A 23,957-nucleotide genomic window follows, 5' to 3' on the forward strand; every position below is an offset into this window, starting at 1 on the left:
TGTTTTCTCTCGTTGCCAAAGTGCAGAGCTTCTTTGATCCTCCCCCTTTCTTGGCTGACCTCCGTGCAAGCGTCATGGCATTTTTTTGAACGAATCCTCGTTACTGGCAAACTCCCCGAGTGAAATTCGATCCTTGAAAAGAGAGGGAGAAAAGAACGCTCCTCTCGACCGTTCAATGTCCTGCGGGAAGGTTCTTCCCTTTTTTTGCCTTTTATTATTACGGTGGTTTCTGTTTTATTTCCCCCTTCTTTTATAGGCAGCCAATGGGGACCTTAGTTATCCTAGAAATTGGGAGCTTGGCAGTCGTAATAAATACAAACGAAAGTGTATTGGGCCAGTAACACACTTTCTGCAGCCGAACGGGTTTAACATTCACGGGAACGATCTCTTACTTCTTCGCTTTAAAAAAAAAACAAAATTCTAAGGGATGACGTCACAAGCCTGCCTCCACGTGCATCTATGGTTCAGTTTCTTAGCTCTTCGCTTTCCTTCTTTTACCCCTACGTGGGGTTCTCATTGGCTCGGAGCGTGGCGAGCTGCGATTGGGCCGCGTGCCTGACTACTAGCAACGAGGGTCTCCGCTGTGGGCCGAACGATTGGCTGGAGGTGAATGTGGGCGGGTCTAAGACGTAGTTCTGAATGAGCCCGGAGCGGAGCCGGCTTTTGGAGCCGGGGGGAGATGGCGGGGTTCGCCATGAAAGCCGGTCGGGCTGCGTGGAGATGGCTGGAAGCTTTTGCTTTCCTCATCCTGCTGGCTGTCTCCCTCCCGCCCGCGTCGCCGGCTCTGGGCTCCTCTGAGGAGAGGCTCCGGCAGGCCTGCAACACCTGTCGAGGGATCGCCGACCGATTCACTCAGGTGGGAGGCAAGGAAACTCGGTACCTTTTCTCAGCAGCTTTAGGTAGGCAGCTAAGGGTATAAAAAGGAGGGCGGAGGGAGACACCCTAACTGAGCCCATCGCTGGGGCGCACTTTAAAATAGTCCAAAATACTAGGGCAAGGGTAGGCAACCTCGGCTCTTTTATGACTCATGGACTTCAACTCCCAGAATTCCTGAGTCAGCTATGCTGAATCAGGAATTCTGGGAGTTGAAGTCCATGAGTCGTAAAAGAGCCGAGGTTGCCTACCCCTGTACTAGGGAGAAAGTTGGCTTTCCCCGCCCCCTCATTAAAACTAGTCCTAATTGTAGCACCAATGAGTTTACCCTGTGTGTTGGCTTATTGTTAACAGCATTTATAGTTAGGGGTGAGTCCTAACAGGTTTGTTGTTGTTGTTGTTAGCTGCGAAGTCGTGTCCGACCCATCGCGACCCTATGAACAACGTTCCTCCAGGCCAGGGGTCTTCAAACTTGGCCCTTTTATGACTTGTGGACTTCAACTCCCAGAATTCCTCAGCTAGCATGCCTGGCTGAGGAATTCTGGGAGTTGAAGTCCACAAGGCATAAAAGGGCCAAGTTTGAAGACCTCTGCTCCAGGCCTTCCTGTCCTCTACCATCTTCTGGAGTCCATTTAAGCTCACGCCTACTGCTTCAGTGACTCCATCCAGCCACCTCATTCTCTGTCGTCCCTTTCTTCTCTTGCCCTCAATCTTTCCCAGCATTTGGCTCTTCTCCAGTGAGTCCTTCCTTCTCATTAGGTGGCCAAAGTATTTGAGTTTTAGCTTCAGGATCTGGCCTTCTAAAGAGCAGTCAGGGTTGATCTCCTCTAGGACTGACCAGTTTGATCGCCTTGCAGTCCAAGGGACTCGCAGGAGTCTTCTCCAGCACCAGAGTTCAAAGGCTTCAATTCTTTGGCGCTCAGCCTTTCTTATGGTCCAACTTTCACTGCCATAGATTGCAACTGGGAAGACCATAGCCTTGACTATATTCACTTTTGTTGACAGGGTGATGTCTCTGCTTTTTAGTGTGCTGTCTAGATTTGCCATGGCTTTCCTCCCCAGGAGCAAGCGTCTTTTAATTTCTTGGCTACGGTGATCTTGGAGCCCAGGAAAATAAAATCTGTCACTACCTCCATTTCTTCCCCATCTATTTGCCAGGAATTGAGAGGGCCGGATGCCATGATCTTGGTTTTCTTAACAGGTTTGCTTCAGCATTAACCCAAAAGGTGGTGAGCTTCCTTAACACTTCCTGTGTCCTGTTTTCCACAACAACAACCCTGTGAGGTGGGTTGAGCTGAGACCGGCCCCAAAATCACCCAGCCGGCTTTCATGCCTAAAGCAGATTGAGACCTCACAGCCTCCTGGTTAATCCTCGACTTATAACCATTCATTTAGTGACCATTGGAAGTTAAAAAGTGGAAAGAAAAAGTGATGTGACTCTTTTTCACACTTACAACCGGTGCAGCATCCCCCTGGTCATGTGATCAAAAATCAGACAATTGGTAACTCGCCTGTATTTATGACATGACACTTTCTATTGTCATGTGATTATCATTCCCAGCCGGCTTCCCAACAAGCTAAGTCAATGTTGGGAGCTAGGTTTGTTTAACAATGGCATGATTCACTTAGTAATTGTAGTGATTCACTTAACAATTGTGGCAAAAATGTAAAGCAACTCAACTGCCTTGCTTCGCAATGGAAATTTTGGGCTTGATTATGTTCATAAGTAGAGGACTACCTGTACTAGCACCTCTACCAGTGCATCAAACTTGCTCTCATGTTCTAGAAGCGTTTGTTTAAAAAAAAATCCTTAAATTTTAAACCTTAACAGAAAGCATTTGTAAAAACCCTAACCCTAATTCAATTTTGTGGTGTTACAGATAGGGATATGGCTTTATAGTTAGGCTGGTGCATAAAATGTGAAAGTCAGATTCCAACCTTTTAAAAACTCAAACATGTAGTACCTTATGACTTGAGAAAATATTAGTTGAGAACTGTACAAAATTAGAATTCTTTCATATTTGGGATTAATTATTGGAAAGAAAGGGATGCAGTGGCTCAGTGGGTTAGGTCGCTGAGCTTGTCGATCAGAAGGTTGGCAGTTTGGCGGGTCGAATCCCGAGTGCTGCATAACAGAGTGAGTGCCTGTTACTCGTCCCAGCTTCTGCCAACCTAGCAGTTCGAAAGCATGTAAAAAACGCAAGTAGAAAAATAGGGACCACTACGGTGGGAAGGTAACAGCGTTGCGTGCGCCTTTGGCTTCGGTAGTCATGCTGGCCACATGACCACGGAGACATCCTCGGACAAGCGCTGGCTCTTTGGCTTTGAAACGGAGATGAGCACCGGCCCCTAGAGTTGGAAACGACTAGCACTCATGTGCGGGGGAACCTTTACCTTTACCTATTGGAAAGAAGAGTACTATTAGGTGCATTGACACCAGTGAAATTTTGAATTGCTGTTCCTGATTTCAGGACTTGTATGAGCTTTCAAAAAAGAGTAAATTAATTCATCTGCAAAGTAATACATTTCTGTATTTCATGTACACTTTTTGTAAATATTTCTTACTAGACCTTAATATAGTAAACTGTAAAAATAAAGTAACCTGTTGCTTTCAGATTTCTTTAACCTATTCTTCAGAAACAAGGACACTAAAAATAACATTTGTAATTACAAATATATAATTGATTATAAAGTATAGCGTACTGTAGGGTAGAATATATATATTTAAATGTCTGCTTTTGGTGGTAAAAACAATATTTTGAAAAATGTCATTTTATCAAACTTCTGTTCTGCAGGGTCTAACAGACACAGCAAAGAAGAACTTTGGAGGTGGCAATACAGCTTGGGAAGAAAAAACATTATCAAAATATGAATCAAGGTATAGCATATATTATTTTTCTCAATGTGCTAATATGCTTTTCAGTGAGCAAGATACAGTATATAAAGCAAAAATGCTGTTAATTTAGAGTTATGTACCTGACTCTGAAGACAGTAGGATAGCAAACATACATTTCACTTTCATACATATTTAAGTTTGACCCAAGTATCAACATGTAAGCTGGCCCATACTGTAGTTTTACATTCTCAAATCCAACACAAATATCACAGCAACCAGAAACAAGAGGAATTTTTACATGCAAGGATACAAGTTTTAAACAAGTCCAGATGTTGCTGTTAGCTGCTGAAAATGTCTAAGCCTGGGGTATACCTTTCCTTTAATGTTACTGTGCATAATGCTGCAGTCTGTTTGTTGGTTTGTTAAATTTATTCGTTGACTGTCTCGCCATGGGGCTACTCTAGGCGGCTTACAATAAAAATGGGAAAAACGTAAACATAACAGTAGCAAAGTAATGAAACAATAGAATAATAAAAAGAAAATGAGTATACAGTGATATGAGAATAAAAGATGGGGAGGTGGGGAAGAGGGAAGCAAGGGGAGAGGTGGAGTTTGCTATCAAGTCAAGTAGCCACTTCCAGTGTGGTACTTCCCCATTAGATCCCCAGACCAATCAGCAGAGCCAGATCTTCCGGACTCTTATGGAAGGTTAGGAAGGTGGAGTCAGATCTCATCTTGGAGGGTAGGATGTTCTAAAGAGTGGGCACTATGGTGGAGAAGATTATTCTTCTGGATTCCAATAGTCATTATTCTCTGACTGACAGGATCCACAGTAGGCCCTCCCTGCCAGCACAAATTTATTTCTTTTTATTTTATTTTAATCGCATTTATATCCCGCCCTTCTCCGAAGACTCAGGGCGGCTTACAAGCTTAGCAGTAGCCTTCATTCTATGTATATGCCTGCTTATTAAGGCTTTCACACACACACCCAAGCGGCATTATTACAAAGTCAGCTTATTGCCCCCAGCAATCTGGGTCCTCATTTTACCTACCTCGGAAGGATGGAAGGCTGAGTCAACCTTGAGCCTGGTGGGATGCGAACCTGCACTAATTGCAGGCAGCTGGTGTTACTTAAGGAGGCATTAGCCCACTGCTCCACCAAGGCTCACAAATGGGGTAGGCTTGTTTTAGCAAGGTGAAACAGTTCATCACATAGCCTGAACCTATGCCATTAAGGCTTTTAAAGGTCATAAGCAACACCTTGAAATGCACCCAGAAGCAGACTGGTAGCAACTTGTTCGGGGACCAGAGGTATAATACGGGCCATTGTAGGGACCCCAAAGACTGCTCTCACTGCTTTACTCTGAACCAGCTGGGTCTTCCAAATGGATTTCAGGGCTAGCCCAGTGTAGAGCACACTACAATAGTCCAAACTAGAGATTATTAGGACTTGAATAACTGAGTGCAAGGAATCAAAATCCAGGTGCATAAACTGGAGCTGTGTAAAGGTTTCCTAGTCACACCCATCAGTTGTTCTTCAAGCAGGAGTTGTGAGTCCAGAAGAGCCCCTAAGTTGCAAACGGTCTGAATGGGGCAGTGCAACCCATTCAGAACTAAGGAGGACAAAAACTCAGATCTTGAGGTTCCAAGCACCCAAGGGTTCTTTTGCCAGGGTTCCTGCAAGTTTCATTTGAAGCCTGTTGTCCCCCATCCATGTCAATACCACCTCCAGGCCCCATTGGACGGTAAAGACAGAAGCACTCAGATCACCAGGTGTAGAGATCGTAGAACTGAGTATCATCAGTATACTAATGATATCACAACCCATGGTAGTGGATGATCTCACCCAGCAGCTTCATGTTGATGTGAAATTGGAGAGCAGAGAGTACCGAGCCCTGCAGGATGACGCAAGCAGTTTGTGAGGGGTGGGGGTGGATCTCTCACTCCTTATCAACATCTATTGGGACCAGCCCTGGAGAAAGGAGCTGAACCAGTGCAAAACTGCAGCCTATATCCCAAACTCACATAGCCAGCCTAAAAGGATCCATGGTCAATGGTATCAAAAGCCATTGAGAGGTCAAGGAGAGTAAGAAAGTTTGCATTACCTTCATCTTGTTCTTACCAGAGATCATCCATAAGTGCAACAAACTGTCCCACAATCAGGCCTGGGATCTGACTGAAAGGGGTCCAGACAATCTGTTTCATCCAGATTCTTCTGAAGCTGCCAAGCAACCACCTTTTCTACCACCTTCCCTAAAAAGAGAAGATGGGAAATTGGACAAAAGTTGCCCGGATAGCTGGGGTCAAGTGATGGGTTTTTTTTAAGGAGAGGACTAACCAGGCTCTGGGAATGGACCTGGGAATGTCCCCTCTTGCAGTGAGGAATTTGTCATTGCACGAATCTACCTGCTAGTCACCATTCTGGAGGCTTTCACCAGCCAGAAGTGACAAGGGTCTAATTGACAGGTAGCTGCATTGACAGTGCAGAGGATTCTGTCCACTTCCTTAGGGCCAACAGGATCAAACTCTTCCCAAATTACTGGGCAAGACCTGCTCCATGCATGGATTCTAACTAGGAACGAATCTGAGTGATTTCATATGACATGTTCAAAAAATTTTCTTCATGGCCCTGGAGATGAAGAAAGGGGGAACCAGGTGATCCAGAACAGAGCTGAGGGGTAACATTCTGTGGAAGCAATAAGAGAAGAGAGAAATAGTGTTGTTTTGCCGCTTTTATTGCCATGAGATAGAACTTAAATAATAAGTCTTTATTGATTAGCCCTTGGGCCATATCAAAGTGCAAAGTTCCAGCAACAAATTGTTACTAAAATTTGATAAAGGCAATTTAAAATGGAATTTCATAAAATACAATTTAAAATGGAACTTGATAAAATACAATTTAAAATGGAATTAAAATAAAATACAATTTAAGATGAAATAGTAATAAAATACAATCTAAAATGAAATCGTAATAATGTACAATAATTTAAGATATAGATAAAATATGATTAATGTTATATTTCGGAGTCGCCCTTGAAATCTACCCCAATCAGTCCCACATATGCAGATCTCAACCGGATCATTTTGTTTAAGTACTGTGCTACGTTAAATGTTATTTTAAAGTTCTGGCCAGACATAAGGTAAGTTATTTTGATGTGGGGATCCCAATGGGTCATTCGTTTGGTATATAGACCAAGATACCTGGCTCTCACCCTCTTATACAAACAACAGTCAAATAGGATGTGAGCCAGGTCTTCTACCTCTGCCACTCCGCAAATGCAGAGACGCTCATTGTACGGTATAGCATGAAATCTCCCATATCTGACATATATTGTGTCAAGCTGTTCGAATCTCGCTCTCGTAAATATCTCCCTAAGATGTTTTGGGAGTTGTAACTTCAAATAACTGTCTACTTGAAAAGTACGTTTGTATTTACTCAGCCATTTCAAGTTACCCACCTTACTAAGGATAGCTATAAGATAGAACTTAATAGTGGCTTTAATTTGTATCCAATCAGAGTAATCCTTTGTTTTTCTCCAGCTGTGCTCTAGACAAGAGGTCCCCAACCCCTGTTCCACGGCCTGGTACCAGGCCATGTGTCAACTGTCCCATTGGTATAAGCATCAAAAGAAACTCCTGGGACATTGTTTTTCCAAGAGTATAACTTTACTGATAATTCCAATAGATACAGAAGAAGCGAAGCCAGCTATGAGGTTTTCACGTGAAAATCAGCCTAAGTAAAAGCCCCCTTTTTCCCCTGGGCCACCCACCATCCATTATCCACCAATCATACATAGTTTGTTTTGGGAACAGTCAGCACCTTTCAGAGGTTTCCCACCATTTGACCTTAGGTGTAGAAATTCTCTCGGGCCACAGACGGTGCTCATGAATTCCTCATTCCTTCCCAGCTCTCCGTACATTCCAATTATTTCCTTCCCCCTTCCCTAGTTTTGTTTTTTTTTTCTTGGTTTTTTTTGTGGTTTTTTTTTTGTCTGGTTGCAAGCAGCGATGCATGAGAAGTCAACCATGACACCATGTCCCATTGGGAACCGGTCCGTGCAAGTGGTGGGTGAGTACGTGAAGCTCCATTTGCGCAGGATTAGGTTGAACTCATGAAATCATCCCTGCCTCCTCTGCTTGTCCACCATGTTGGACAGGTTTGGGGACCACTGCTCCAGATGTCTCATAACCTGTTTCAGAACCCTCAGTTCCTCCGTGAATGTTGTGATTCAGGGTCAGCCTGTGGGTTCGGCAGTTGGGTCGGACGACTCAGAGGAGGAGGGGGGTGTTAAAGAGCTTGCTGATGAGAGCCCTCAGCCAGGCCCCTCCCACCTGGTCACGACAGAGACCCAGCTGTGTGAGCCTGACAGCGTGGATGAAGATGACCCACAGCTGGCCCTGTTCAAGGACGCCCGACGCAGGAGGCAGTCAATCAGGAGTAAACAGAGGAAGGCAATGGGGCACCTCGGAAGGAGGCAGAGAGAAGCCACACCCTGAACTGTATAAAAGGGGAATGCGTGGGAGGGCTGGTTTGCTGAAGGCAACCGCTTGAATAGCTCCTGTTTCATGGTTTGTGTCTTGTTTGCTTTTGTATCCATAAATTTGGTAGGCTTAGTTCCAGCCTCTTGCCTTCTTGTAAAAGGGGTTGCCCCTGCCTTTTCTGCAGGGCCGATAGCAGGCTGGTACAGAACAGTGAACACAGGGAATGATGGTTGTGAAGCGTTGAGAGAGGTACCATAAATGCAATCCTGTTTAGAGCCTCAGTGGGCTTTTGGTTTCAGCACGTTATTAAGGCTTCGGTGGGACCTTGCAGCAAATCCTTAGGATGTCCCCCAGTTCCTTCAGGGACCCATTTATTTCTATCAGTTTCCTTTGCCGGTTTATTTTTAATAGTAATTTTATTAAAGATTACAAATTATAATAGCAAAGGTTAATACAAGTTAAAGAAAAAGAAAAAGCAGAAGATGCAGAAAAGAAAGAAAAAATACCAAATACAAAAAAATTGTAAAGAAATACATAAACAGGTGATTTCCCCTTCATCGCAAGTATGATAGTATCCCGTGTCCCAACTCTTATCTATAAACAAATCTATAAAGCCATTTCAGTCCTGATATAGGCAAAAGTCCACTAAGGTTAAGAGATAGCAGCATACCAATCTTAATGTAGATCAAATAAGCTAACTTCCATTTATTTCTAACCATCTTGATCTTTAGTACCATCAAATAATGTCATAGAAATCTTTTCAGTTGTTCTTTGTCCCTTCTCACAAAATTCTTTAAAAACTTTTTACAAGCTTCTTTTGTAAATCCAATATTTAAAAATGTATCGGGTCACTTTCTTGATTTTCTGTTTGTATGTCCCTATTGATTATTAAGATCTCCCATCAGTTTCTTTTGCTTGTCCAGTGTAACATCTTTTTCCATATCATCCTTGTAGCCTGTCATTTTAAAATCTGCTTTCAAATCAGTCTCAATCTTGGCTCTGAGGTGAGGGGAAAAAAAAGAAGGAAGATTGTTTTCTGGAATTCTTGTCTATCCCAGCCCTTATACTCCTCAAATACCAATCCCAAATCTTTAAGAACTATCTGTATTATATCATAATGAACATATATATATTATCAGTGGTTCTCAGTCACTCAGTATGTATTAAGAGTGGCCTTGGAAAGGATGTTATAGCCTGTAAAGCACTTCCAACCACTACAAAACATTGGTTCCCCGCTGTGTTCTTCTGATTTGGATCTGTGCTTGACAACCTGTTTGTACTTGTGATTGCTATTTGCAATGTTCTCTGTTGGCTTCCCCTGAAAGTCTATGGGGAAATGATTAGGGTTGCAACCTGCTACTGCTTGGTGAAAGCTTCCCTCTTGTCTCCGGGTACTGCCTGAAAGAGCTGTTTAACCTTTGTCACAGCCAGTGGCATAGTACAGTGAAAATATGCAACAAATTCATTGGAGAGTCCCACAAGGACTTGTACTTTCAATTTAATTTATCAGTCTGCTGATAAGGAAAAGAAGATGAAGGTGGCTTGTTGCATTATGTTGGTGTGTCCATTGTAAGTTAGCTGTGTAGCTGAAAGCCTTCCATGCAGGCAGTTTCCTTTAGCTCTTTACAAAGTTTTGCAGTCTTGGGATGCTGAACATGTTATTATAAGCTTAAAATAGTTTATTGATTATTTCTTTCTTTATTTGTTCTTCATGTTTCTAGACAGCCTATGTTCCTACAAGGACATTGTAGTTATAGATTATATAATATTAGAAGTTAATAGCAACACTGTTGATTTTTGTAGACATGGGTTTTAATTTTTATAGACACTTCAGGCAGAATTCAGTAAATCAACTCTTTGGTTGTTGTTTTTCTCTAGTGAAATTCGTCTTGTAGAAATTATAGAAAATCTGTGTGACAGTAGTAACTTTGAATGCAACAACATGGTAGAGGAGCATGAAGAACATATAGAAAATTGGTGGTTCAAGTGGTAAGTAAATCTACAATAATACTTATTTAAATATTGGCTGTAAGAAGTGCATGGTAAAGGTAGGAATTTTTTTAAACATATAATCTAAAGTAGTATTAAATGCATTAAAAGCCTATTTTAAGCTGTAGTTTGATAACATATTTTCTCATTTTGTTGTTAACTTGATAAGGCATGCTTATTTGCTATATACTTTAGTTAAACCAACTTCAGTAGGATAAATTTGTTGTTGCTGCAGAATTTGTGTTGTGCCAATGGTTTTAAAATGTATAAAACTATTTTCAAAGATCTTGTGCAGTATAAAAGTAGATTGCATTTAGTGCAGCTATTTCCCCCTCTTTCTCCCTCCACCTTGTTAAACAGTAGTAGATTATTCAGTGCCCTACAGAATGTTTGGACTGCTACTTCCATAATTCTTCAGCAATGACCATGCCAAAGCATCTGGAGGGTATCTGGTTGGCTATATCCTTTTAAGGTGCAAACATCTAAACAAGGCAGGTGCTTTATGAATGACCCAGTATAGTGAAAGTATACATCGCGTTCGTTGGAGTGTCCCGTTGAGACATATATTTCCAATTTATCAGTCTGCTGATAAGGTTCCATTGTAGGTAGACTACCCTGAATTTTTGCATCATCAGTGGATGGATATAATCATTCTTGAAGTTTTGTAAGCAAACTTCAATATCCTGCAGAAGCCTGGCATATTCTTTTATTAGTGGCATTTTGTATTGATATTTCAATAATTGTTGCTATACATGGTTGCTAGATGCTACAGTAATGCACGTGATAAGCATTCCAGACATTATTTCCTAGGATTCCATGATAAGGTTCTTGTTAATTCCAGATCACATCTGCTCCATTTGCAACTAAAGAAGAGAATTTATCTAACTACCAGCCCTGACAGCACTACCTGGGATCAGAAGGGCAAGTTGTTCTTCCTTGTATATCATCACTTAGCTGCAAATCCAACAAACCAGTTTTCGGTCCTGAGATATAGCTTACATTTTGCTCAGTAATTTTTATTGAATACATACGTTCAGGGTTTTGGTGTGTGTTTGTGTGGAACTAATTTGTTCTTTTACACATTTGTAATGATACCTTAAGGGACACGGTGGCTCAGTGGGTTAGGACGCTGAGCTTGTCGATCAGAAGGTCGGCAGTTTGGTGGGTCGAATCCCGAGTGCCGTGTAACAGAGTGAGCGCCTGTTACTCGTCCCAGCTTCTGCCAACCTAGCAGTTCAAAAGCACGTAAAAAGTGCAAGTAGAAAAATAGGGACTACTATGGTGGGAAGGTAACAGCGTTCCGTGCGCCTTTGGCATCTAGTCTTGCTGGCCACATGACCACGGAGACGTCCTCGGACAAGCGCTGGCTCTTTGGCTTTGAAACGGAGATGAGCACCGGCCCCTAGAGTTGGAAACGACTAGCACGCATGTGCAGGGGAACCTTTACCTTTAATGATACCTTGCCCTTGATTAGTGATCCCTGGTTAAGTTAGGTTAAAGCCTCTCCCTTGTCTTCTTCTGATGATTTTGAACTTAACGACGTTTCCATAGACTCCACTGAGAGACAAAGGTCTTCCCATGTAAGATCTCTAGCTGTTGTTTTCTGGTAAAACTCTGCCGTTAAAGATTCTTATGCCAAATAAGAGGAGGTTGTCAGTTGCCTCCATCTGCTGCTGCATAGCTACTGAAAACTTCAATCATGTCTTAAATATGAGAGGGGTTGAAAAGATACTATGACTTTCTCCTCAAATGAAAGTGTCAACAGTTACTAATGATCAGATTGTAGCTTCAATTTAAAGTCCCTTTATTCTTTAAAAAAATCTGGACCCAGCCCTTTTTCTTTTTGCCTGAAAACCTCTGAAATATTCTATTCTCTCCCACTTTCTTGCTGTTCTTAGGTCAAAGTTCCATAATTTGGTTTCTCTGCTCAGTTTATATACTATAGATAGCCACCTAAAGTCACTCCAAACAGCAAGAATGGGATATATAAATTTAACAAATAAATGAAAATATTGTTGATACTAAAGGTACATCTTTTCACTGCTAACTCCAGCTTTCTGCTCTTTCATTGTCCTTTTTAACTTTGCTGCCATTTTTCTCAGGTAATAATTTTAGTCTGCTGCACTTCTGTAGCCTGACAGGGTTTTATTCCAAGATCTCTGAAGTATGATAGCTAGTACGGTTAACCTCCTAGTTGTAGAGTTAGAGTTATGCCTAACTTTGATGCTTAGAGTTAGGGCTTAGATCAAATACTGCAACAGGCAGGTTGCAAATGGATGCAAACAGAGTACAGTCAGCAATTGAGAATACAAGCTGCCATTAGCACCAATCAAAATTCAATCTCACTATCCACTGTTTGTCATGGTTTTGTTTTGTTTTTTTAAAAATATGGCTGGAAATAATGATGGGTCTAGCTTAATGTCCAGGTGGGTAATTATAGCATCTGACGCTTTGGTAGAAAATTGTAGTGAAAGTTCTCAAAAATAATTGCACACAACTGACCAGTGCAGGTACAGCTTTAATAGTTGTGGTACAACGTGTTTCTTGCACCAAGGGAAGTAAGGTTAGCTGGTCATTTTGCTCCCCTTAAAAAGTAGGTTATGTTGCAGTTAAAAGATCAAGCATAATAATTTAAGACATTAGATTCTTAAACAGTTAAGAGTTGTTTTACAAATTTTCCCTTTGTTCTCAAATGAATTGGTTTGTTATAATGAGGTAGGAAACAGTTGTACTGTAATACCCTGGTTCATTTGTTCAATTGCCAATTGCTCACTTCTTTATTCTGGATCAGGAGACCAAGTTGTACGTGTAGGATGCTACAGGTTGAAATGGCAGAGCAAAAATGGCTGACAATTCATAATATGTACACATCTTACATGGTGTTTATATGATTGCCTTTTGGAATTTAATGGCAATTTGTAATTGATCTCTTGATCTCTTTTTGCAGAAATTAATGTTGGTGTGTAACTTGCACAGATCAGCATGAAAGTTATGAACGGATGTTATCTTTATGAATTATTTTATTCTTACAGGAAGAAGAAATACCCTGATTTGTTTAAGTGGCTATGCATTGGAACAATTGAAGTTTGCTGCCCTGCTGGAACACATGGACCAGACTGTGTTGGTAATTAAACATGAATAGATATTGGAGTATTTCAGATTAGTAGAACTGAGAAGTTTTAATATAGATAATTAAGCTTCATTTATGCCATCAATGTTGTGAATTCTGCAGAAAATCAGGTATTTGTCTAGGAGACAGGATAGACAATGAAAGTAATTGAATGGAATCAGATGAACTGCTTTAAATGCGTTTTGGAAGGATTATAAAGGATGCAATAAATAGCTAGATTTCCAATAATAGCCTTATTTAAGAGTAAGGGGTCAAGTCAGATATATCACTAGATGTTTTATGTTCTACACTAAGATGAGGGAGCTGGATTTTAAAAAAAATATTTCGTTACTTTTCCTATGCTTGTGGAGCAAAAGAAGAAAGCAGTATTAAAAATGACATGTTACTGAACAGTTACAAGATAAAGGGTGGGATAAGTGAATAAACATTGGAGTTATCCAATGGGAAGATATGTGGGATTATTTACTGTATCTATATGGCCACCCATCTCAGACGCCAACTATTGAAGCCAAATATAAAAACCAGATAAACAATTAACATAAGTAAAATCAAAATTGCAAGAGGGTTAATTAGAATGTCATATGTGGTACAACCAATGTACGGGTTCTCTATTGTCAGCAGATCTGCAGTCCTGTTTAAAACAACATTTTTGAAGGCTTTGCAAAAGTCCACAAAGGTTGGGATAACTTCACTTCAGATGGAGTGATGATCCAGAGGGCAGGTTGCCATAGCAGAAAAGGCTCGTCTGCTGGGTCCATCAGATGGAGCTCCTTAGCAACCTGCTTCTTCTAATAACCCTGCTAGGATGAATAGAATTGGTGAAAGGTTATCCCTTACATAACGTGGCCCCCTGCTCTGTAAAGGCTTTAAAGCCAGCACCGTGAATTGTTTCTGAAAGCAAACCAGCAACCAGTGCAGCTTGTGGAGCAGACATATAAAAAGGTCCTTCTAGGAACACCATGACTCCCTATGCAATTTGCACCAGCTGAAGCTTCCAGATAGTGTTCAAGGGCAGCCCCATGTGTAGCACATCCCCGCCTCTGGACCCAACCAGCTCTTGGTAATATGTATCATGTCAGCCTCTCATCTGCAGTTAAATCACAGATGAGGGAGGCTTTATTATAGGCTAACCTGGTGTTCAGTAGCAGCACCCAAAAGCCAGAGCCTCTAAAAGTCTGCTAATCAGCAACTTGGCTTGAAGCTTACGAGTCAGAATATAAAGAGAGAACAAGGCGCTGGGCTGCTGTTCCCTGAGAGTAGGCTGTCCCCGGCCTTCCACCACATCTTGCACCTTACCCTCCTATATTTGTCAGCACCATGATGTTCTGTCCTGACCACATCCCACCCCTAGTTCTCAACACACCCTGCTCCATGCCCACCAATTTTCAAAATGGGGGATCTCCAGGTTGCCTTTCTATGATCACTCATTTTATCCAAAGAGAGGAGAGAACTGAATTCTCCAGGCACATCAGCTTGTGCTCTCAGTGCTATGGAAGACTCAGAAGAACTGCTTCCCTTCCAGAACTAATCAGTCATTGGCTCTCCAACCAACTGCTCTAACTGTCAGGCCAGGGTCACCCTCCAATCCACCCTACACACACACACACACACACACACAAAATTCCCCATGGCTCTCACCTGCGAGAGGATGGTTGGTTTCTAACAGGAGGAAACCCTGTACCTTTCAGGATGTGGCTTCTACAGTCAAAGACCAGAGACAAGGGGGATGAACTGTGCCAGCCTTCTGGTACCACGACATTGCTGCCCCTTACTCCTCAGCCAGTACACTCCTTCTGTTTCCCCAAAGGGGAACAGGCAGTCCTCAAAGTCCTGATTCGCTTCGTGGTCAGTTTTGTGATCCAATGATTAAAAGAAATGCTGCATCCTCCTTCAGCACAGGTCATGTTGTTACAACAGTGCAGAAACACACCTGAGCAACTCTTATCTTTGCCAGCAATGCAAAGTCACTTTTAGTCTCCGGCCTGCTGGCAGAAAGCTCCCACTGTCACAGCCTCCCAAACCTCCAGTGGCAATGTTGTGCATTGTTCCCATAGTTTTTCCTTCCCTAGATGGACAAACAGTGGCAAACTCCCTGTGACAAAACTCCTCACAGCAGCCCCCACAAAGTTCCCACTGTTGATAAAAGTCTGAGCCAGACACTATTTCACCCCTTCAATATCAGTTGCCCGAGAAGGAGTTCAACATACACGCTCCAAATCAGATTTGAGAGAATCCAAAAGAAGGACAGGTAGGTCCCAATGCTAGTGCTTCTAACCAATCAACATGTTTTTACAACTTTACAACTCTGAGCATCATTTTATATATTGAGGAGTAGGAGTAAATTTTCCCCTTCTTGTCAGAGCCTGCAAGTGGTTATTAAGCATGTTTGAATATTTCTGACCCTTTTGGTTAAAACAAAGATGAAATTTCTTGACGGGTTTCCTATTCATCGTGAAACGTGCAAATAACTGCTAAGACTTAAGTTACAGCAAGAAAAATGGCAACAGACATTTTGTTTTACCTATGAGGTGAAGGTTAACATGTTCTACTTATTTGAAGCTTGTCGTGGGGGATCAGAAAGGCCTTGCCATGGAAATGGTGATTGTGATGGAGATGGTACTAGAGCTGGTGATGGATCATGCAAGTGCCAAAAGGAGTATCAAGGAGAATTCTGTTTGGACTGTTCTGATGGATACTACAACTCTTATAAAAATGATACACATTCTGTTTGCACAGGTATGTTTACATGCTTACATAGTATTCAGTGTGATTGATTAAATTAGCATCTTTGCCTTCATACATCCGTACACTTTGTAGTAAATATTTGCTGGATATTGAATATACATGTAATTATTATACAAGATGATAAAGTGAGTACATAAAATCCAACAGTTCCATTTAAGTCAATTTTATTAATTTCTTTTGTTTAGGAAACTTAACTTGTGTTATTGAGCACAACAAATGTGGTATAGTACTGTAGAGCCTAATTATCATTTCAGTTTGTATAGTAGCTACTGGTTACAATGTTATGGTGACTTAGGTAAAGGTAAAGGTCCCCCTGCACAAGGTTCCCGACTCTAGGGGCCAGTGCTCATCTCCGTTTCAAAGCCGAAGAGCCAGCGCTTGTCCAAGGAAGTCTCCGTGGTCATGTGGCTGGCATGACTAGACGCCAAAGGCGCACGGAACGCTGTTACCTTCCCACCGAAGTGGTCCCTATTTTTCTACTTGCATTTTTACGTGCTTTCGAACTGCTAGGTTGGCAGAAGCTGGGACGAGTAACAGGTGCTCACTCTGTTATGCGGCACTCGGGATTCGACCCGCCAAACTGCCGACCTTCTGATCGACAAGCTCAGCGTCCTAACCCACTGAGCCACCGCGTCCCTGTTTATGGTGACTTAGCCATGTATTAATAGGCAAGTAGGCAATACAGTATATCAATTTACTGTAATTAATTGTGCTAGTGATAGTTTTATATATTTCTAAAATATAACCTTTGATTTAAAAAAACTCCTCATACACCTGGTTTTGAGATTCATCCCAAATAGGAGAATATATGACATTTAGGATTGAACTGTAGAGTCTTTTGTGCCCTCTGAGCTTGTTTGCTTACATTTCATTATGAACTAGATGACCCCTGTTTATGTACAGTGTCTTGTCCTGCCAGTGTTGGTGAGGATGTGGTTTTCTCCTTGATAGGTTAAGTTAAGCTCAGAGAGCACCAAGGACCCCTGTATTGTTTTCTGCTTTATTGTTTATCTGGTATTAATCCTTGTTTGTCTTGGTATTGGCTACTGGAGGGGATGTGTTTTGGTCCCCAAAATAAAAGTAGGTAATAAGGCAGAGAATGATGAGTTCCATGATTCTTGTATTTTGATCTTAACTGTATTTGGCTACACCAGGTTTTTTGTATGTTCTGGAGTCATGGTTTGTTTCAGTTGCTCCTTGAGGTTATCTATGCTGGTATTTATTTATTTAGTTTGAAGTGAGCATTCGTGATCATCAGCCAACTTTTAAGACTGAAATATTGAGTTAACATAAAGAAGAACTGTTCTGCCTATGTGATTTATTTATTTTATTATTAATATTTTCAGAAAGTTCTAATTTGGTTGGATTTCTACCTATCAATTTGAAAATATGTCACAAATACTTATGAACATTAAGGATCTGCACAGTGTTGTAAGAGTATTGATGCCCAAACAATTTAGAGTGTCAAATTGACAGAAAGGGTAATAGTTCATAGATAGCCTACATTGGGAAATAACTTGTGTATAAGTCACAGGTAGCATACATCATGAATAATTGAGACCATGAATTTATCTTTTCTGTGCTGAAGGCCTGAACTTTTAGCAATAAAAATAGTAAGAATGACATGGTCATCCTATATTGAAACCGTTGTGTGCACACAACACACATAACATAGCACAACAGACAAACATATCTGAAAAGAGAGATACATACATACAGTGAGGGAAATATTATTTGATCCCCTGCTGATTTTGTATGTTTGCCAACTGACAAAGAAATGATCAGTCTATAATTTTAATGATAGGTTTATTTTATTCTCACTATTATAACCTACCATTAAAATTTATTTATTTATTTATTTTATTTGATTTGTATACCGCCCTTCTCCTGAAGGACTCAGGGCGGTGAACAGGGACATAAATACCAAAATACCCAAAATACAGAAATTAAAAACAAATTAAACCCTAGTGCCCAAATGCAGAAAATAAATTACATTAAAACAATAATTAAAACAAAACCCATCAGACCAGGCTGGCTTGTTCAAACAAATAGGTTTTTACGTCGCGTCGGAAGGAGCGAAGGTCGGGAGCCATCCGGAGCTCAACCGGTAAACGGTTCCACAGGTCAGGCGCACCCACAGAGAACGCCCTCCCCTTGGGGGTCACCAGACGGCATTCTCCGAACGGTGGCACCCTGAGGAGGCCCTCTCTGTGGGAGCGCACTGGGCGGAGGGCAGTTGATGCTGGCCGCAGGTGCTCCCTAAGGTACTCCGGACCCATGCCATGTAGGGCTTTGTAGGTTATAACCAGTACCTTGAATTATAGATCTTATAGACTGATCATTTCTTTCTCAGTGGGTAAACGTACAAAATCAGCAGGGGGTCAAATAATTTTTCCCTCACTGTACACAGATGTGTTTTATTCTCCCCCCCTCCCCATTTTGGTCCTGTTTAATAAAAACAAAAACAGGAAGGCAAGACAATGGAAAAAGAGGAGGATCACAGTGGCTCAGCTTCCGTGAGCTTCTACCAAGTGTTCTGGAGGTGGGACTGGGACGTCTGTCTTGAGCTGATATGAATAAAGAATCCTGACTGAGATAGAGTGGGAGGAAAGAAAGCAAATTATGCTGTACATAACAAAGCAGAGAAGAGTTTAAAAACAGTGAGCAAGAAAGAAAGAGCAAAGTTGATCCTTTTTCCCCCCTGTATATTTTTTGAGCTTTAAACAGAGCTGTAACATTCCTATTCCAGAAATGACTCAGAAATGAAAATAAAATCTGGGGAAAAAGCAATATTTTGTACAATTGCTTTGTTTTTTTTGTTTCAGTTGCAAACTTTTTAAAGTTATATATGTCTATAACAATCTTGCACATGTTGCTTCTCTTAATAGCTTGTCATGATTCATGTAAAACATGTACTGGAGCAACCAATAAGGACTGTAAAGATTGTAAAGAAGGTTGGCTCAGAAATGAAGAAGACTGTGTGGGTAAGAATGGCTATGTGATGCTTTTTTAAAAAAACAAAACACCTGCCAAATAATTTATTAATCTAAAGGATGAATGATTATCTTCTCCTTCTTACATTCACTACAGTTATTTCTACAGTGCATTTCTTCATATCTCAAGAAGGAAAGTTCTTAAATAAAGCAAAATTGTAGATCTGTAGCTCATTCATATCAAATTCTCTCAACTCTGCACTTTGTAAGATAATAGCTTGTATTTTTCAATCATAAATAAATTCAATTCTTTAATGGTTAACTAGTTTTAAAATAAAGGCAAAGATGGGAGGAGAATGTATTATTAAATGATCTGCAGTTTTATTCATTAAATATTGAGGAACGGATACATTCACATACTATAACCATAATTTGTTAAGCAGCCAGAACTAGTTTTGCAGATAAGAGAAGTCTTCACAGTTTATCAGCCTATTTCTGATTTATTTTGCCTCCTTTTCCACTATTCCTGTTTGTGGAACATTTTGTTCTTAGTAAAGAAAGAAGGTGGACAAAGATGATTTAACATTTGATTAAATGTAATACAGTACAATCTATATTTCAACACTGTCTTGCATATCAAAAAAAATTTAAGTTTTGAACTTTTCCATTTCTCTGGCTGTAACCTTTAATGTGGGTTTATTTTTTTAGATGTGGATGAATGTGCAGTAGAAGAATCTCCTTGTAATTCTGATCAATATTGCTTGAACACAGATGGTTCTTTCTCCTGCAAAGGTTTATTTTTTTAGAATTTCTAAATAAATCTTAATACATGGAATGCTTATTTGTTCTTCATGAATAACAAAAGTGCCAACTGGTTGTTAAAAATTAAATTCTAAAAATAATTAGTGGATATTCACTTAATTTCAAATTTAAATGTAATTTGTATTTGATGTTTAAGGCTTCACATTGCATTCTGACTTTCCTAATATGTTCGTTAAATTAAAAATATTTCAATGGGGGAACATGGCTGAGGACCCAACTTAATGCAAACATTTTTATACAAATACCTTAGTCATGAGTGTTAACTATTGCCTCATTAATTGTGTGTCTATTAATTTTACATGTTCTCTAGCTAACCTTGCCTATTTGTTATGTTAAATGTAATAACATGCTACTATATATAAACATGGAGCAAACTCCACACTCACCCCAGTTATGTTACCTCGTTGTGTAATGAAATGTCTCCAAAGAAATAATTAAGCTCAAAGAGACCAAGAACTCCATTGTAATGGCATTCCTATTTTACATTTTAGCATGTGATCTCAGCTGCTTGGGATGTACAGGAGAAGGGCCTAATAAATGTAAAAGCTGTGTAACTGGCTACGAAATGAAAGAAGAAACGTGCACAGGTTAGATCATTATAATGTCATGGATATACAACAATTTTGAACGGTTAATATAATTTAATAATTCACCTGCATATTGTTAAATTTCATTTTACCATACATTTTTGTAGATGTAGATGAGTGCTCACAAACTGAAGGAGTGTGCACAAGAGAAAATACCGATTGTGTTAATACTCCAGGAGGTTACAAATGTATCTGCTCAGAGGGCTTTGAAGACAAAGATGACATCTGTGTTCCATCTATCAAAGCAGGTGAGTGGTCATCTTTCCAGTGGGATTTAGTGGGAAGAGTGGTGTAGTAATAATTACTGATCCAAAGAAAGTTTCAATGTTCTTATATTTCTCTTTATTTATTTATTTTACATTTCAACCCGATCGCTATATTTTCTAATTGATTCCTGGTATCTTATCTATTATAGATAGATAGATAGATAGATAGATAGATAGATAGATAGATAGATAGATAGATAGATAGATAGATAGATACGATATAGATATAGATATAGATATAGATATAGATATAGATATAGATATAGATATAGATATAGATAGTTTTTATAGGATTAGGAATAAGGTGGGGTTGGGGTTAGGGTTTTTTAAAAAAATATTTAGCAAACAGCATAATGTCTGGGTTCATGTATTTTAAAAAACCTCAATGAGTAGTAGTTAATTATCATAAGCAATATGTTAATCGCTCAATGGTCTTCTTGCTAATATATATTCAAACTTACATATCACATTCCTTTCTCTCTAACTTGTTTTTCTAGCCATTGATAGAAGTTATCCCATGTTCTAAAGTACACTGAGTCTTCTTTCTCTTTTATCTTTAAAGTCAATCTGTCCATTTCTGCACACTCTAAAATTTTCTTAATTAATTCTTCTTCAGTTGGTAAATTTTCATTTTCCCAATGTCGGGCAAATACAATTCTTGCTACAGTTAGTACATGTAGAGTTAAATATATAGTCTTTCTCATAATTTGCTCCTATTATCCGTAACAAAAATAATTCTGGCTTAAAGTCTATTTGTTTTTTAGTCATTTTCTCCAACCATAAATATATTTTTAACCAAAATCTTTTTGCTTTAGGGCATGTCCATCAGATATGGTAATAAGTACCTGGTCTTTGCATTTCCAACATTTGTTTGAAATATTTTTAAACATACTTGCTAATCTCACTGGTGCCATCTGCCATCTGTAAAACATTTTATATAAGTTTTCTTTATATGCCACTGCTTTAGTTAGCATTTTTTCCCCATAACTTTTGCCAGTTTTCTAATTCTCTATTATATCCAAAGTTCTTTGCCCATATTATCATTGTTTCTTTTACTTGTTCTTCCTACATATTTAAGATATCTTTATAGGTCACAACTTTGTCGTAATTAATTAAATTTGGGTAAGCAAATGCTTCCATTGTTGAAAGCCACCCAGGTATCTTGATATAAATTTTCGCTTTTATTTTTTTCCATTCTAAAAGAAGTTCATTTCTTATAAAGTATATTTGAAAGTATCTGTAAATTTTATGCTTCCCATACCACAGAAAGGCATGCCAACCAATTTGTAGGTCTAGATATAATAGTCTTTTGTCTCTAAGCATTATCCATTCTTTAAGCCATGTTAAAATAGTTTCTTGGTAGTATAAAATCCAGTCCGGCAGTCCAAATCCTCCACTTTCTATTCCTGGTATCTTTGTTGGTGTTAAACGAAGTCAGAAAGACCAAATCCTGCCATGAAACCCATCAGTAATTTTGTACTAATAATTCTGTCAACCTAAGTTAGCTTTTTCCAGCCTGCTGTTTTCCAGCTAGAGTGGGAATTTTGAGGTTGGTCATCCAACATAGAAGGCACCACATTAAGAAGACAGATTGGTGTATGCTAAAATAAGGTTGAGAACAAAAGCAAGAGTTGGGCTGAGAAGATTGTGTCATGCAATATAACAGACTAGTATCTGTCTACCAAAAGTGGTTGGGCTAGCGATTCAGCTCTCCAAATTTATTTAAGCCATGACTGAATCTCAGCTGAGGTACAGTCAAGTTCAGCTGGAGAAGTGTATTAGCAATGGAGCAAAGAATTCATAGAAAGGATTTCAGAAACTTAGATTGTACAATCTGTAAGTACAGACATCCTTGTAGATGCAACATTGTGAGCTATATAACAGAATACTTACTGATGACAGTATATATTCCTAGCTGAATTATTCTCTTAGTACTCATGTATTGGATTGACATTCATATAGTTTTAAAAAAGAGAATATATAGATATACTGGCTGCATTAAAAAATTACAACATGACCCCCACCTTATGCACAATATTTCATGTGCTTTTAAGAGCTTCCATTTTTTGCTTCCAGCACAAGAGTAGACAAGGTCTCTCTGGAATGGTATCTTGCCAACATAAATAAAAATAGACCACTGCCCTCCCTGAGTGTATCAATACACTTTCTACACAAGCACTGGAACTTCTGAATACTAGGTAATAGCAGCAGTGTGACTGCGTAGGAGTTATATTTAATTAAGATTCATTCATTTTGACAGAAGAGAAAACATCAGCAAATATAAGTTCACCTGATACCCATGAAGACTTATGATCTACATTCCAAGATGAGACATCGATATCTAACCCTTAAGTTATTGAACTGAAAAACCACTACCCAAGGTGATATGTAAATGGTGTTTATATGTGCAGGTTGCCAGTATGATTCTCTTTGGAAGTGAATGATAAATTGTACTTAAAATTGCATTTCTGTACAAAGTAAGAACAATGACTACTTTTTATACAGGCGTTATACTATCCTAGTAGAAGTGACTAGTGACATTTGCTTAAATCAAATGGATTGTGCCCATTTCAGCACTATTTGTTATTTGTGGAACAATAAGTACTTGGCAAAAAAAAGACTTTTAGATGTGGACTTTTTTTAATGCCTTTTTAATGTTGGTAAAAGAAGGCCGGCGTTTGGGGGAAAAAATGTGTAAAATCTGATGGTCAACTTTGTCATTAAAGATTTATTGTGTCTGCTTTGTATTTTCGGTAGGCTTTGTGTGATGGTGTTCATTTGTAGTTCTCAAAATCATTTTTATGTGTCTAAGGCTATTATTCATCATTGGTAGCTCATGATACCAATGTACCTCTTGTTTTATATTGTGAAAATGGCAGTTCTAAATTTCTATTGGAATAAACCTCTGTCCATCATAATAGAAGAAATTATAATCTTTAATTTAATTTAATTTAATTTAATTTATTGAGATTTCTATACCGCCCTTCTCCCAAAGGGACTCAGGGCGGTTCACAGGGCATGTATAAATAACAATACAAAAATTAAAAAACAATTAAATCACTGCCCAAGTTAAAACAAGAATGATAAAAAATAACAAGCCTATAAAAACCCATATACCCCCATCAGGCCAGACCCGCTAGTTCAAATAAATGGGTCTTCAACCCACGACGGAAGGATCGGAGGTCTGATGCCGTCCGGAGCTCAACCGGCAGTTGGTTCCATAATGCCGGAGCACCCACAGAGAAGGCCCTCCCCCTGGGGGCCACCAGTCAACATTCCTTGACCGGAGGCACC

The 23,957-nt window shown here is 39.7% G+C and overlaps 1 protein-coding gene across 1 annotated transcript; it reads left to right on the plus strand.

Moving 5' to 3' along the window:
- Nucleotides 1-636: 636 nt before the first annotated feature.
- Nucleotides 637-23,593, plus strand: CRELD2 (cysteine rich with EGF like domains 2). Its single transcript, XM_081330363.1, has 10 exons — nucleotides 637-856; nucleotides 3,669-3,751; nucleotides 10,070-10,180; nucleotides 13,213-13,304; nucleotides 15,870-16,046; nucleotides 18,944-19,039; nucleotides 19,697-19,780; nucleotides 20,302-20,397; nucleotides 20,505-20,645; nucleotides 22,924-23,593. Exons 1-10 carry the CDS (start codon nucleotides 680-682, stop codon nucleotides 22,974-22,976), a joined length of 1,110 nt encoding a protein of 369 aa, XP_081186489.1. The 5' UTR covers nucleotides 637-679; the 3' UTR covers nucleotides 22,977-23,593.
- The last annotated feature ends 364 nt before the right edge of the window (nucleotides 23,594-23,957 follow it).

The sequence above is a fragment of the Vipera berus genome (assembly GCF_964194415.1).
Source record: "Vipera berus genome assembly, chromosome: 6".
In the NCBI taxonomy this organism is placed as follows: Eukaryota; Metazoa; Chordata; class Lepidosauria; order Squamata; family Viperidae; genus Vipera; species Vipera berus.

Coding starts and splice junctions, on each gene's coding strand:
- CRELD2 (XM_081330363.1), top strand. CDS start 680: ATGGCGGGGTTCGCCATGAAAGCCGGTCGGGCTGCGTGGAGATGGCTG. Junction 857..3,668: donor TCGCCGACCGATTCACTCAG/GTGGGAGGCAAG, acceptor TCTGTTCTGCAG/GGTCTAACAGACACAGCAAA. Junction 19,781..20,301: donor TGGTTCTTTCTCCTGCAAAG/GTTTATTTTTTT, acceptor TTTACATTTTAG/CATGTGATCTCAGCTGCTTG.